This window comes from Empidonax traillii, unplaced genomic scaffold (genome assembly GCF_003031625.1).
Source record: "Empidonax traillii isolate 1590-97213 ecotype Southwest subspecies unplaced genomic scaffold, ASM303162v1 scaffold8:size5222938, whole genome shotgun sequence".
NCBI classification, from domain to species: domain Eukaryota; kingdom Metazoa; phylum Chordata; class Aves; order Passeriformes; family Tyrannidae; genus Empidonax; species Empidonax traillii.
In genome coordinates this window covers 4,570,806-4,583,619 of record NW_020955201.1, presented here as the reverse complement: position 1 = coordinate 4,583,619, position 12,814 = coordinate 4,570,806, and the positions used below count along the sequence as shown (strand labels likewise).

At 38.5% G+C, this 12,814-nt stretch overlaps 1 protein-coding gene across 2 annotated transcripts in view; it reads left to right on the top strand.

Annotated features, from left to right (window-relative positions):
• The window catches only part of PGM5 (phosphoglucomutase 5), a 73,992-nt gene that overhangs the window by 59,041 nt on the left and 2,137 nt on the right, over positions 1 to 12,814 (top strand). Inside the window, exons 8-10 of one of the 2 annotated variants that reach the window (XM_027883637.1) lie at positions 497 to 632; positions 1,541 to 1,724; positions 5,106 to 5,240. In XM_027883637.1, coding sequence (XP_027739438.1) covers positions 497 to 632; positions 1,541 to 1,724; positions 5,106 to 5,240 — 455 coding nt within the window. Of the gene's footprint in view, positions 1 to 496; positions 633 to 1,540; positions 1,752 to 5,105; positions 5,241 to 10,757; positions 10,771 to 12,814 lie in introns of those variants that run through there. The other variant, XM_027883645.1, reaches the window with a different exon arrangement.

Here is a 12,814-nt window from a genome sequence, read left to right as displayed (position 1 = left end):
GCCAGAAAAATCTTTTCAAGCTCTTGGATTTTGTCCTGATGGAAGATCATGAACATCCTGAAAATTCTTTCACTGCAGCTTGACAGATGAACATCTGCAGAGATAAGGAGATGCTGTTAGACTTGACTCTCTAAACACAAAACATTCTGATTCATGACTAGGTTTGCATATCTAGCCCCATACTGAAATAGTAGCAGAGGTGAAAACATCCTATCAGTGAGCAGGAATCATGACTAAAATTGTTTTCCTACTGCTACTGTTTCTTTTCAAATAGTTGTACATATTTTTATTTAACCTGAGAAATATGGATTTTCTCATATATTAATAAATCATATTTTAAACTTCAGTTCTGATTGTCTGTCTGGAAGATATTAGAGGTACTATTGATGACCATTATGTGACGTACAAAGTTAAATTAGGCATCTGCCCAGCCTCCTCACCTTGTTTTCTGATTTGTGGTGATACCAAATAATGCATTTTATGCCTGTCTCTTTAGGGTCTGATCACCTTCGAGAGAAAGATGGACTGTGGGCTGTGCTAGTTTGGCTTTCAATCCTAGCAGCCCGAAAGCAGAGTGTGGAGGAGATTGTCAGGGATCATTGGGCAAAATTTGGCCGGCACTACTACTGCAGGTGAGAAAAATGAGGAAAAGGCACAGGAACTTCTGCAGTTGATAGGAGAATTCTGATACAGTTATTGTTTAGATATGCTCAGCTGCACTTAGGTGTGCATTAGCAGTGGCTACAGAATGAAAATCTGCCATGGATTATCACTGTTCTGTAGGCAGGTTTTTCCTGATGAGTAAGTGGCAGAAGGAGGAGCAGCGTATGTATGTTGCTGCTAGTATATAAGTAATTGACTATTCTGATACTGAATGGCAGAAAGATTTAAATTGCTTACTTGTGAAATATTTAGGTGTGGCTTGTTACATGACATAGAAAAAGAATCAAAATCCCAGAAACATTTACTGCTGCATTTTTTTCTACAAGTGCTTCCATATGACAGTGTTTTAGTGAGAACTGAAACTATGCCTACTTTCCATTTAGGTTAACTCCTCCAAGGGTCCAGACATCATTTACATTTTAGCTTCTGCCCCTCTCTTAACTCAGAGGATTTTGCAATTTGTAAGGCTTTTTGGATGTAGCTGTTCCTCAAAACTTGTAGCAAAGTTTTCTTTATTTCACTTGTCTGTTGAGCACTGCAATGTGTCCTTAATCTTGGAAAGCCAGCTGTGTATCAGTGATATTTTCTATGCTACTTTAGAAACTGTGCATTTTCTAAATTATTTCTGTTGACTCAGAGTCAGTGGCCAGTGTTAGAACTGTGGTGCACACATGTAGTGGTCAGATTGCACAGGACTTGCACATGTATGCTGGTTTAATTTACAATCAGTACTTCATTGTTCCACCTCTGATTTTTGAAGTGAGCAGTAAATTGCTAATTTTGAGTATATAGAGTTCTGTGAAAGCAGAACTGATTTCTCTGGGGCTCTGAGAACTTACTTTTTGATTTTACTTTTTTTTTTTGATATATATGCAAGGTTTGATTATGAAGCACTGGAACCCAGAACAGCATATTTCATAATGAGAGACCTGGAAGCTTTGATCACTGACAAATCATTCAGCCATCAGCAGTTTGCTGTGGGTGACAATATCTACAGTGTGGAAAGAACAGACAGCTTTGAGTTCGTAGATCCTGTGGATGGCACTGTGACTAAAAGACAGGTATGGCTGTAGTGATGGAGTAGCAAGGTTTTGCAGTTGTCACGTTGTATCCAACAGTGTTGTTTCTAAAGTTCAGCTGGCAAGACTGTCCATTTATTTATAGGATGGTGTTTGCTTTGCTTTGATAAATACTGCATTTACTACTTAAGATAGCTTGGTCTGGATAAGATAATCCACCTCTGGTTTAGCTTGCACTTTTTGTACATAATTGGAGAGAGCAGTCTCACAGTGAACATAGGATGAGATGAAGTCCCTGTTGGCAGCAATGCATGTATAGGGAGGGTTCCCTTTCTGGAACAGTGGGAAATGTCATATGAAAAGAAGATCTTTCCTTTTTCTATTTTCTATCTGAAATACCCACTTGCTATACATATATTACAAAAAAAGTTTAAATTTTCTTGCTCTTGGTGACCCACAGAATTTACATGATTAGGGTAAAATACCTGCTTTTAGCCAACAGCACGCAGAAGACTTTAGTAGATTTGTACCCTGTGTGGGCACAAATGACTTCTCTAGCCCAAATCACCCATTCCTTTTGGGCTCTGCCTATACTGAGATTCCTCAGCTCTCAAGAGCTGCAGTTCAAACTGAGCTGTCAGTGTTTTGAAACTCATTATGTGCTCAAGAGTAACCATGCACTTTTGCCAGGTGTAAATGTATATTCAAATATCTTGAATACGAGCTATGACTCATATTAAAATTTGTCCTGATTTTATGTTGTTTATATTTTTTGTCCCGATTTCTTTGGTAATTACTTGACCTCACCAGACCCTAGCAAATGATATTATAAACCATTAAAACAGTTGTCATGCCATTCTGATGAAAGTCTTTATAGTTCCCACTCATCATTGCATCCAGAAAACATGAGCAACCCATCTACCACTTAGCTACTATCTGTGTGTATTACTATTGAAACAAGATATGAGGATATTGTCGTATCCAAGTCCAATGGAAAATTACAGGCGTGGCAGATTTGTGACCTTTGTACTTTAGAAAAACAGCTTGTGGATTTTCATTGCACTTTTCTTTCCCTTAATTTTCGCCCAAAGCCCTTGCTCTATATTGGAATATAATTGCTAATTCATATCACTGTGTAACACAAACAGAGAACCATGACTTGGCCTGTTTTCAGATGGACTCTGAAAAGGAGACCATAAAACCAGAAAGCATGTTTTGTCACAGGGAGAAGCTCTGAATTATACAGAGAACCATGACTTGGCCTGTTTTCAGATGGACTCTGAAAAGGAGACCATAAAACCAGAAAGCATGTTTTGTCACAGGGAGAAGCTCTGAATTATTCAGAGCACAGTTCAACCAATATGTCTTTTGGCAAGAACACATTCCTAGCTCCATGCGTCTGCAGCCTCAGTGGGATTCTCCAAGCACAATAAAATAGGAGGGGATACTGATCCATGCAAATGAAACAAGAGTTCACTGCTGCCATTTTCCTCAGGTAGTTTCCTCATCCTCTAAATGCAGATGGCCCTTCCAGACTATCCTAAGCTTCATGTAGATTTTCCAGCTATGTATTTAGCATGTTCCAAGTTTTGTTCTTTGGTAGGCAGGGGAGAGCAATTTATGTTCAGTTGGCTACATGCGAATTAATCAGTGTTAATAAACAAGTTATTCAGAAAACACAGCAATAAGAAAATAGGTAGCAAATAATACACTAAGACTGTAGCTTCTAATTAATTCTGTCTACTGAAACTCATGAATATTGTTTATCACAGTGCAGTAATAAGGCATAAAATTAAATTAACATTCTGCTTTTATTGGAGATTGTTTTAATTTTTGTTATAAGTCTTGTTGTGCTAACTTTTGTGAACGTGAGCACATAACAGTGCTGCTCCTGAGGATCCGGCAAGCCAGGAATGGAACCAGCTGCATTTTTTTATGTGAAATTTGAATTATAAGGATGAAAGGTACAAGTTACCCATTCACTAAGAGACAGAAGGCTCCAGGGAGACCTTATTGTGGCCTTTCAGTAATTAAAGGGGGGCTTGTAAGAAACACGGGGACAATCCCTTTAGCAGAGTATGTTGCAACAGGAAAAGTGGTAATGGTTTTAAACTAAAAGAGTAGATTCAGGCTAGGTATATATTCAGTGAGGGAGGTAAAATACTGGAACAGGTTGCTCAGATAAGTGGTGGATGCCCCATCCCTAGAAGCATTAAAGATCAGTTTGGATGGCACTCTGAGCAACCAGATCTAGTTGAAGATGCTCCTGGTCATTGCAGGGGGATAGGACTGGATGACATTTAAAGGTCCTTCCAACCTAAACCATACTATGATTCTGTAGTTATCAACCAATCAATGCTTTATATGGTGCTGAAGATGTTTTGGCATATACTCGAGAAAACAACGGTTTTACTTTTCTTTAAAATATTGGAGCACTGTGTTTCCAACATCACTGTCTTCTCAAGGTGCTGATAAAACTGGAAGAACAAAATGCATCTCTTTTAATTCTCTCATTTTTTAATGGTTTACTGCCCTTTAAACAAAAGTAGCAAGGCTCTCAGTTTATGCACTAGGCATTTGACAACAGCAGGATTAAGGGGAATTAAAGTTCAGTGGCATAGCAGAGGTGACACTTAGTCTGAGGGTATAATTTACAGTTCTTCATATTAGTGCAGAACTGGTAGAATACTACAACGCTACAACTATTCATCTGTGCTATTTGCTTCTGTGGCCTTAATGGCCCCCTGTAGAGAAGCTATGGATCCAAGTATATAGCCTCTGGTTTATATATGCTGCACAAAGTCGGGGAGGAGGAAAGAAAAGAAGAGGTGAAGATGGGAGCAAAGAGCAAATTCACAGTTAATAAATTAATCAATCCTTTTATTATACACACAGTTAATGTGCATTAATTAGTGTACTTGAAATTAATTAACTCCTTAAGTTTTCCAAGTTGTACTACAAACTTATTGAAATTCTTGCACTCAGATATTAATGCATGGTCTTTGAGGGGCAGCAGCTGGTCCTGTCTTTTGTTTTCGCTGCTAACAACTGGTTTTTGGTCCTGGGATTCTGTACTATTTCTTAGGCCACTTGTCCTTGGAGATCTTGTACGTATTTCTCAGGCCATTGATTTTGTGCTCTGCCAAATAGAACAAGAGAAAATCAGGTGAAGAAAATAAAAATATAAGTAAGAGAGTACTTGTTATGAGGAGTGGGAGAGAACATACAAAATAATTTCTAGTCTTTAATGGGGAAAAAGAGGAATGAGTGAGTTGTCCAAAGTTCCAGGGTAAGAGGAATTGCATCCAAATGCCTTTACCTTTCACCTTCTATTTTAAACAGTGAATGGTGATATGTAAAGGTACTGCCACCTTACATATATAAATTAATAACATATATATGCTGTTCCTTCTTCTCATATAGGGGCTGCGGATTATTTTTTCAGATGCTTCCAGGCTCATCTTCAGAATGAGTGCTTCTAGTCATGTGAGAGCTACTCTCCGGATCTATGCAGAGAGTTATGAAAAAGATCCTAACCAACACAATAAGGAACCACAGGTAATGAAATAGGATTGTATTAAGTCAACAAATAATGCACTGCCTCTGTAATAGCAGTGGCTATGGGTTCTCATCTTTAATCAGAAGTAACACTCAATGTTTGGTCTGGTTTACTGTGTTTGTAGATGATTTTTGTGTTGTAAATGTACTCACTTTGAGGCAGGAACAGCAGTTTTAATATATGTTTGTGTAATATTTAACACAACAAGAAGGCACACTAATACCTAACACTCTCAAGGGCTGAGATGTGTGGTGATGAATGCTGGACAATGACTCCAAGTCTGTTAAGAGAAGACATTCTAGTTTGAATTTTTTTAACTATTTTTTTAAAGGGTTGTAATCTGAGTTCTAGAACAATATTTTAAAAATAAGTATTTTTGAAGAAGGTTGTCTGGAAGTCAGAGCATCCCAAGGATTCCTCATGGTGAGACTGCAGTTAGGAAATACGGATGCCAGATTCTAAACAATGTAGAGATTCCTTTTAAGGGAAAGACTTGCAGGTGTCTAAAACTTATATCATAACCAGACTTTTTTCTAAGAAGAGTGAATGCTGAAATCAAGTTGCTGGATAGTCCAGCAAATGCCTAGAACAATTAATATAAATCACGTTTCACGCTCTCAGATTTTTCCCCGGAAACCACCTTTATGCTGTGGTATACAAGAGAGGACTAAGGATGTTTCATGGAAAAGAGGTTAAGCATTTGGCTGTGGTAAATCAAAACACTGCAGTTTTAAGTCCCATATAGCTGTGTGTTCATGACTGGAATGCAAATGAAAATGTCCCAAAACATAAAAGCTTTCAAATCCATTTGAACCCTAGGTAAATTTTTGATGTTGCCTTTTCACCAGATTCTCACCATAAACTTAGCAGATTTCTTCTTGTGCTGTTGAACATTGTCTATCAGTCACAAAAAGTGCTTCAGTTTTTACAGAAATGTTGCAGACTCCGTGCCTGCAGATATGATCTATTAATTTTATTTGCCTTTAAGTAACAGTTTGCATCCTCAGTAACTTCTTGGATAGACTACTTATAATGTTAAAGCTTCAACAGAGTAAAGCACCTTTTTCAGCAATTTCATTGGTTTTCTGTATATCCAGATTTACCCAGCTAGCAAGATCATTGATGCATTTTGACTAGGGAAGAACACTGCTACAACGCCATTTGCAATTGCTACTGTATTGGATTTACACGGCAAGGTTTTGGTAACAAGGGCTGCAGGAGTAGCTTCTGGGGGAAGTTAGCAGAAGCTGCCTCCATGTAAAAAAGAACCAGTTCCAATTAGCTCCTAGACGGATCCCCCTCAGCCTCAAGTTGGACTCCATTTCCCTTATAGGCTCCCTTCAGGTACTGGAAGACCGTAATTAGATAATGCCAAAGGCTTTTCTCCCCTAGGTGGAACAAATCCAATTCTCTCAGCTTTCCCTCATAGGTGAGGTACTGTATCCCCCTATTCAGATTGATAGCCCTCTTTTGAATTCACTCCAGCAGTCCATGTCCTTCCTGTGCTGAGCACCCTGGAAGGTACCAAGGACCCCAGGTGGGGTCTCACCGAGAGCAGAATACAGGGGCAGAACCACCTCCCTTGACCTGCTGGCCATGCTGCTTTTGATCCAGAACATTTTACTTTCTGGTTGGCAAGTGCACATTGCTGGGTCATGTCCAGCCTCTCATGCACCACGACCCCCAAGACCTTCTCAGCAGGGCTGCTCTCCATCTGTTCATGCCCCAGCCTGAACTGATACTGGGGTTTGCCCCGACCCAGTTGCAACACCTTGCTCTTGGTCTTATTAAACCCCATGAGATTCCCATGGGCCCACTTCTTGAGCCCTCTGGATGGCATCCCGTCTTTGAGGTGTGTCAGCTGCACCCCTTGGCTTAGTGTCATCTGCAAATTTGCTGAGGATGCACTTGATCCTGTTATCTATGTAATTAATGAAGATATTAAATAACATTGGTCCTGATATGGACCCTGGGGGACACCACTTGTCACTGACATTCTTTGGGACTCTTAGCTGTTGACCACAGTTGGTCTGTGGATTCCATCATTTAACCAATTTAACCAATTCCTCATCCATCTAACAGTCCACCCATGGAATCCATCTCTCTCCAGTTTACAGAGAAGGCTATTGCGGAGTACCATAGACTTAAAAGAAGTCCAAATAAGTGACATCTGTACCCCTTTGCTTGTCCACTGTTGTAGTCACTCAATCCTAGAAGGCTGCTTGGTTGGTCAGGCAGAACTTGCCCTTTGTGAAACTCTGCTGGCTGTCCCAAATAACTTCCCTGTCCTCCATGTGCCCTAGTATAGCTTCTAGGAGGATCTGTTCCATGTTCTTCCCAGGAACAGAGGGGAGGCTGACAGGTTGGTAGTTCCCAGAGTCTTTCTTTCTACCCTTTTTAAAGATGTTTCCTATTTTCCAGTCACCTGGAACTTCACCTGATTGCCATGACTTTTCGAGTATCATGAAGAGTGTCTTTGCAACTGCATCAGCCAACTCCCTCAGTCCTGTACAATCTGTATTGGGTACTCTTTAAATGGGATGCAGTGAATCACAAATGCTGCAATTACTTTTGCGAAAGACTAGTAAAGAACATGTTAGTTAGCTATAGAATCATGAGATTAGCAGCAGCCAAGCAAGGATTTTTTGGACAGGAGTTGTTTCTTTGTGTTTTAATTGGAAAAGGCAAGCCAATTAAAAAAAAAAAATGTACAAAATATGTCTTATCATCAAACACTGAATTTCTGAAACAATTTTTGAATGGCAAGTAGCAGAGGAAAAAACAAACTGATTTTCCTGTGGACCTTGTTTGGTATATGAAAAGATTGTGTTACACATGGTTGTATATATGAGTGATTATAACAAAGTGATTGTTTATGGTGTGAGTTTATCCAAGAGCCAGGAAGTGAAATCAACAATCCAGAAGTCCTTGGATCCAATAGCACTTAATAGTGATAAAATGACAGGAGCCTGTATGATTCTGTCAGGGCATTGGTACAACATTAAGCACAAACACAGTTTATGAGAGAATTATTGCCTCTCTTTACTTTAGAAGCATAAGGCCTTTTAGCATGGCTCTGGTCAGCTGTTAAAACATATAGTATGATCCAGAAAAATCATATAAAGTTGTTCTGGTTTCATCTGGGATAGTTTTCTTCTTGGTAGCTGGTACAGTGCTGTGTTTTGGATTTGGTATGAGAATAATGTTGATAACACAAGTTTTAGTTGTTGCTGAGTAGTGCAGTAAGTATGTTAAGGACTTTTCATTCTCCCATGCTCTGGCAGTGAGGAAGTGCACAAGAATCCAGGAGGGAGCATAACTTTGACGGATGACTTGAGCTGGCCACAGGAGGCCATGTTCAGTGCATAGACTGGGGGGAGTTGGCTGCGAGGGGCTGATCTCTGTGTGGATACAGGCTGAACATCAGTCAGAGGGTGGTGAACTGTTGTGCATCACTTGTGGGGTTTGTTTGCATTTTATTCCTCTCTCTCTTTTTCCGTTTATTATTCATATTATGATCATATTTTAGTTTATTTCAGTTATTAAACTGTGCTTATCTCAACCCATGGGTTTTGTCTTTTTCCAGTTCTCTGCTAGTCTCACCAGAGGCAGGGGCATGAGCAAGCAGCTGCGTGGTGCTTAGTTGCTGGCTGGAGTTGAACTAAACTGTACAGTGAACAACTTTTAAATCATCTGGGACTGCAAAGGAAATAGATCATGTGAGAGTAATTATAAAATATTTCATGAATTGAGAACATCAGTTCACTAAACCTGATCTTTTGTCAAAACTCTTTGGACATACTAGAAAAGAACTAATCTGTTGCAAACATAGATGTTTCTGTGCACCACTCAGTTTACATTTTCCTTCTGTCTGTTTCACCCATCATGCCTGCCCTCCTGTATTTCTAGGGGCAGAACTGGCTTCCCAACCTTTATTATTATTTTATTTGAGTTAACTAGGAGACCACGTATAAGAATAGAGAGGACAGTTTCCTTTCTTCCTGTGGAAAATGTGCTGCTTCATGGTAATAAACTTCACCACCAGTGCTGTGGATGTTACAAAGTAGATTCAGTTTGTTCCACGATGAACCAGGCTATCCACATTCCTTAGATCTTTCAGGACAGGTGGCTGTGGCATAAATCTTTCCAAAGGCTTCTGTGTTTTTTTGGAATGCAAGGCCAAAGCAGGCACATTGAGCTGAGCTGTGTGTTGAGCCCCCAAAGCAGAAGCTCTGCAGGAGATATAGCTGTGGTGCCAGACTCTGTGACCTTCGTGCTAAGCTCCCTTGGTAGTTGTTTAATGCCATTCTTTTTGTTTCTTGACTCACTTTTAATGTTGCTTTGTAAATGGTTTGACTTTTAAAGTATATTACAGCCGAAGAAAAAGCTCCTTCTGATAAATAAGGCCATCAAAACATGCTTTGAGGGATTTACCCCTCTCTTCTGCCTTTGCTTTTCTTTCATTTAGTTCAAGTGATAGTAATTCTGTTGTCCAGGTTACAGAGCACTGTCAACAGCTTTTAGCAGTCACAAGAAAGGAAAATTATGTGTAAGCAGGAAGAGGTAAGAAAGGAAGGAGTTATTTCTCAGTTTCTCTGTGTCCTTCTTCCAGCTGTCTCAGTTATCCTGACTTGTCTGAGCAACCATTTGTGTCACGTTTAAATTATAAAAAGAGAAGAACTGAGAATTAAAGTGTTAGGAGAGAAAAAGATTTCTAGCCTATGTCTGAAATGTCACAGCTTATCATGATTTATACAATAACAACACCAGCTAGCAATTACAGATGTTATTTTCTTCAAAGCATTCTGCAAGCATGTGTTTCTAAAGGCTACCATTATAAACTGGAGAGCTACTTTAATTGATACCAAAACTAATAGACAAACAATTGAAGACATAGAATTTGAGGTTTGATAGCAGTTTTTAGAGAGAGAAGATGCACAGATGGTAAACACTTGGCACATCTTTTATCATGACACCAGGAGTTAAACTATAGCCCTTTTTTGACAGCTTCATTCTGCACTAACCCACTTGTTTCTCTCTCTTTAATTCTGAGCCTTTAACAATTGTTCCAGGGAGGTACATTCCTTTGGAACATGTAGTAGTATGCCAGCACTGCTTAGAAATCTGTCACAAGGTCCAAATGCTTGTTCTGAAATAATTACTTTCTGAAGTGTCTTTTTGATTATTAGTAATTCAGGGGCCTAAATGTCTAGTCATAGAAGATTAACTGATTGTTGCTGAATCTTTTTCTCCAGTAGAACATTCTTTTAAGGCTGGCTAATTCAGATGGCCTTACGTTACTTCTCCATGTGGATACAGGGAGTATGTTGTTTAATGTTTAATGGTTTTACAAATAATAACATACATATGAATTTATATACATATATACAAATATAATAACTTTGATCCAGCTTGTATCTTCACTTGCATATGTGTAAAGCCGAGAGAGCCCAAAAGAGCACTGGTGAACACTATGCTGACTGCAAAACAGAGATGAGTGCAGTAAGAGAAGACAGAGCACAAGTCTGAGAACAATAACAGAGAGGTGTAGTTATCTGATGTTCACTAAAAGGTTTAGATCCTATTTGAAGGTATTAGCATTTCCTTAGTGTTTGTTTTATTTTTCCCAGGTAAATTCTGCAGAATTCTGTTCACTGATGAGACTGATGGGGCAACTTGCTTTTAAGAGTGTGAAAAATGAATTTAAGACCTGTGGAAAATGTCTATGCATAGACTGTGTAAAATTGGTTTTCCTAACAAGGCTGAAATTCATTTCAGGCTGAGGGAGAGGCTGAAGAGCCTCACGGGCTTTCCAGACTAAGGCTGGACAGCTGATTTTGCCTCAGAACTGCATGAACTTCAGATGAAAGTTGGCAGGTTTTAGCATAAGAGCTACACATCACAGGCTTTCACAAGGTGTTTCTTGACATACAGATGGCATTTAAGGACCTATTCTGAGAAAATTATTTTCTTAAGCCTAACTCCAGAGACATGCAGAGCTTTTAGCCTGCAAGCAGGTACGTTTCAGCCCTACCTAACCCTTGCTAAACCCGATGCATCACGGGACAAATTTTATGTGAGACCTTGGTTATTTTTTTAGAGATATAACTTCTGTCTGTGGTTACTAAAACCAAAATTCTGATTAAATCAGTTCTGTTCTGTTGATTTTTAATTTTTCAATTTTATCTGAAGGATAACACGCCATATCTCCTAAACAGTTGCCAAGAGATAAATGTGTTATTTAACATACAAAGTGATTGCAATTGTTTTTTGAGCTGACATGTCAATAGTTAAGTATTACAATTTCTGAAGCAGAAAGAACCATTTGAAAAATATTTTTAAATCAAGATCTCTTTGAGATATAGAAGGCTTTCTAGAGTCATATTAATGATAAGTGATTGCTGGCTGGGATTTATCTGTTGAAACTGAAATGGAAACTAGTCATGGCAGAGGTAAAGGAGCTTTTAAAAGGCATATGCATTTCTAGTTCTGCTCTTGCCATTCCAAATATAGTTCACTTTCATTTTTTTATATATTCTGGATGAAGAAAATGTAATTAAACTGAGAAGACAATTAGAGAAGCATAATGTTGAGAAGCATAATTGTAACAAGAAGAACATTTAGTAACAAGTGAAATCATTTAGCAAAAGTGCAGCCCCTAAATTGTTTATGTAAATGGATGTCACACAAACTCATTTGATTTCGTGTTTTGTTCCAGCATTGTATAAAATGTTGCTTGGCTTGTTTTTTGATTTTAGTGTAGAGTGCATTTATTGCCTAAGAAAGCAGAGTCTAGTAAATCTAGTCAATAGAGTTGCTTTTTAAATTTTCCCTTGGTTTTAGATTACATAAGGAAAAGGTTTCTTAGAAGAGTGCCAGAGAAGTTCAAATGCTTTGGTGTCATCCAGACCTTATAGATTGGCATATTTTAATATTTACTTTTGCAGCATTGCTCACATATGTGAATTTGTGCTCTGCATATTCATCTTCTCTAAGTATGTTTGACTTTAATAGACTTGTGTTCTGCTTCAGTGATTATTCACTAGATAGATATCTACAAATATGGAGCTTTTTTAACAATAACACATCAGACCACTCACACTTGTGCATAGCTAAGTTTAATCATAAACTCACTTGACACCAATGGCATTCATGGTGTTACTGCATGACTCTACTTGCATGGTTAGTCTCTTCAGTCCTTTGATTTAACCATTTGACTGCTTGTATAGATAAAGTAAACACCTCATCCTGTCAGAAACTGTTAGGTGGCTGAAACAGGTTAAAAGTATTGATTATATTAAGGTTATAAAAATATATCTGTAAATTTAAGGTCTCCAGAATTACTGTTTTGTTTCATTTCTTTTTCAAACCTGATGGGTTTGAAGCCAGAATTAGTTTATTTGGAAGGGCAGCCAGGGGAAATCTCTAAGGGTCAGAGAATTAACTTACTAGTTTGGTAACCAAATAATTATCTGAAAAGCAGATTTTCACACAAAACTCAGCTCTGTCTGTTTATCTTTGTGTATCATTTAATTAACTGAAAGAAGATTCAATTGCCATTTGAAAAATTGTG